This window comes from Arachis hypogaea, chromosome 6 (assembly GCF_003086295.3).
Source record: "Arachis hypogaea cultivar Tifrunner chromosome 6, arahy.Tifrunner.gnm2.J5K5, whole genome shotgun sequence".
NCBI lineage: Eukaryota > Viridiplantae > Streptophyta > Magnoliopsida > Fabales > Fabaceae > Arachis > Arachis hypogaea.
In genome coordinates, this window is record NC_092041.1 from 106262304 (window position 1) to 106264260 (window position 1957).

The 1957-nt window shown below is 33.5% G+C and overlaps 1 protein-coding gene across 1 annotated transcript; it reads left to right on the forward strand.

Moving 5' to 3' along the window:
- Positions 1 to 242: 242 nt before the first annotated feature.
- Positions 243 to 1465, forward strand: LOC112697378 (uncharacterized). Its single transcript, XM_025750519.3, has 2 exons — positions 243 to 494; positions 907 to 1465. The coding sequence occupies exons 1-2, from the start codon at positions 397 to 399 to the stop codon at positions 1193 to 1195; spliced, it is 387 nt and encodes a 128-aa protein (XP_025606304.1). The 5' UTR covers positions 243 to 396; the 3' UTR covers positions 1196 to 1465.
- The last annotated feature ends 492 nt before the right edge of the window (positions 1466 to 1957 follow it).

The window sequence follows — 1957 nt, forward strand, 5'->3', positions numbered from 1 at the left end:
TATACTTTAATTTATATTCAAGATTTAATTCCATAAGTATTAAATGAAAAGAAAAAAAAAATATAATTAATTTAATATAAAATTAATAAATAAATTATTAAATTTAATTAAATTATGTCTAATTATTCTTAACTGTTAACTCTACATAAAGTTAAATCCGATTTGAGTTTTTATCAAAATGAAATTAGAGTAGAAATTGTATCCCTAATATATAGAGTGGGATCCACTTAGATGCCAACATCAATTTTGGGTACACATAGTTTTTTAATTTTATTTTGTTTTCACCGACTCAAATGCCCACTGCTCGTATTTCTCAATATAAATTCTCCTTCAATTCTCACTCTTAAATCTCTCTCTCTCTCTCTCATTCTCTTCTACCTCCTCTCTCTAAAAAGAATGGTGGATCTTCAAACCGTTTGCTGCATGTGCGGTGATGTTGGTTTCCCTGACAAGCTTTTCCGTTGCAACAAATGTCGAAACCGCTTCCAGCACTCGTAAGCCTCTCTTCCTATCATCATCTCTTTCCTTCTTATTCTTTTTCCCAATCATACATCTACATATGTATATATATACGCCATCTTCGTATGTGTTCGTTCTTTTCTTTATTGGAGATCTCGGTAGTATAACAACTCTCACCGCACCAATTTTTTTATATCAAAATTCGAACTCCATAATTATGATCATGTGCAAACCAACTGTTCGTCGAATGGTCAGGTCACTCGTTAGTTTAAGTAAGTGATGGAGTTCGAATTCTGTATAAGCAGCTACTTGATTAGTCTGATTGAGATCACGTGTGGAGAAAAAATTATGATGATCATGTGCGGATTTTTATGCTAAATTTTCTTGTTGATCGTATAAGATTACATGTGGAGAAGTTAAATAATTATTGTTAATGTTGATTGTCAGGTATTGTAGCAATTACTATGGGGAATTACCGGAGATACAAGTGTGTGATTGGTGCCAAAGCGAGGAAAAGAGCAGCACAAGGCATGTTATTGGATCCTCCACTTCCAAGAAATCCGTTACGCCCGCCGGAAACGATCCCGGAATCACCACCCGTTCCGAATATTCCGGCGACAAAATCAAGCACCACGATCGCGAAGACGCCGCCGCCTCCGACAAGGGAAAGAGCCCCACGCCGTCGCCGCGCCCCACCACACGCAGGTACAAGCTTCTCAAGGATGTAATGTGTTAGACACAGAGAGAGGAAAAAAAAAAAAAGAGAAAACGTAACGAATTAATATCATAGGTGAGTTTTTATTCTTAATTTTATTTTGTTTTAAAATATGTGTTTATTATTATTGTAGAGTGTGCTTTGCAAAGAGTGTGTTCGTTCCTTTTTGAGTGTTGTTCTACTTCTCTTGTTTTGAGTGGCTTTTCATCAAGTTGTGAATAAAACTACTATGTAGCTTTAATAATATAATATATATAAATATGTACACCCTAATCTACGGTATAAGTTGAAGCTTGATCTTCTCCCACTTCGTTTTCATTAGCACGATTATATTATGACATTATGATTCCTACTTTAACACTGTATTATATAATTGTTTCAACTGTCAAAGTAAATGGGGTCAACCAAAACAATCTAGTTGATTTTTTTTTCATTTGTCTATTTTATTGCGAGGGTATAGTAATAATGCATAGTATATGGTACACAATTACACATGAAGAAGGTTTCGTGCATGAAATTTTCATTAAGTGACGTGACTGAAAATTAATATTTTATTGCAATCCAAATTCAAGACGCAAGGTTTATTAATTTAATTGACACAATCACTAAGTTTGTTGAACTATTTTGTATGTTCAAGTATGCCATGTTTAATTTCTTAACTTAAATATTATTGCACATTTTTTTTTCCGGTCATGAATATACAAGCTAAGTTAATTTCAGTCTGTAAATTCTTTCTTTTTCAATATTGTTTGCTTCGTTGACTAAGAGTCTTGTACCTTATTG

What these genes read in the sequence shown, in the direction of transcription:
- LOC112697378 (XM_025750519.3), top strand. Translation starts at nt 397, where the DNA reads ATGGTGGATCTTCAAACCGTTTGCTGCATGTGCGGTGATGTTGGTTTC. An exon ending in CGAAACCGCTTCCAGCACTC is followed by an intron (nt 495 to 906) that starts GTAAGCCTCTCT and finishes GTTGATTGTCAG; the next exon opens with GTATTGTAGCAATTACTATG.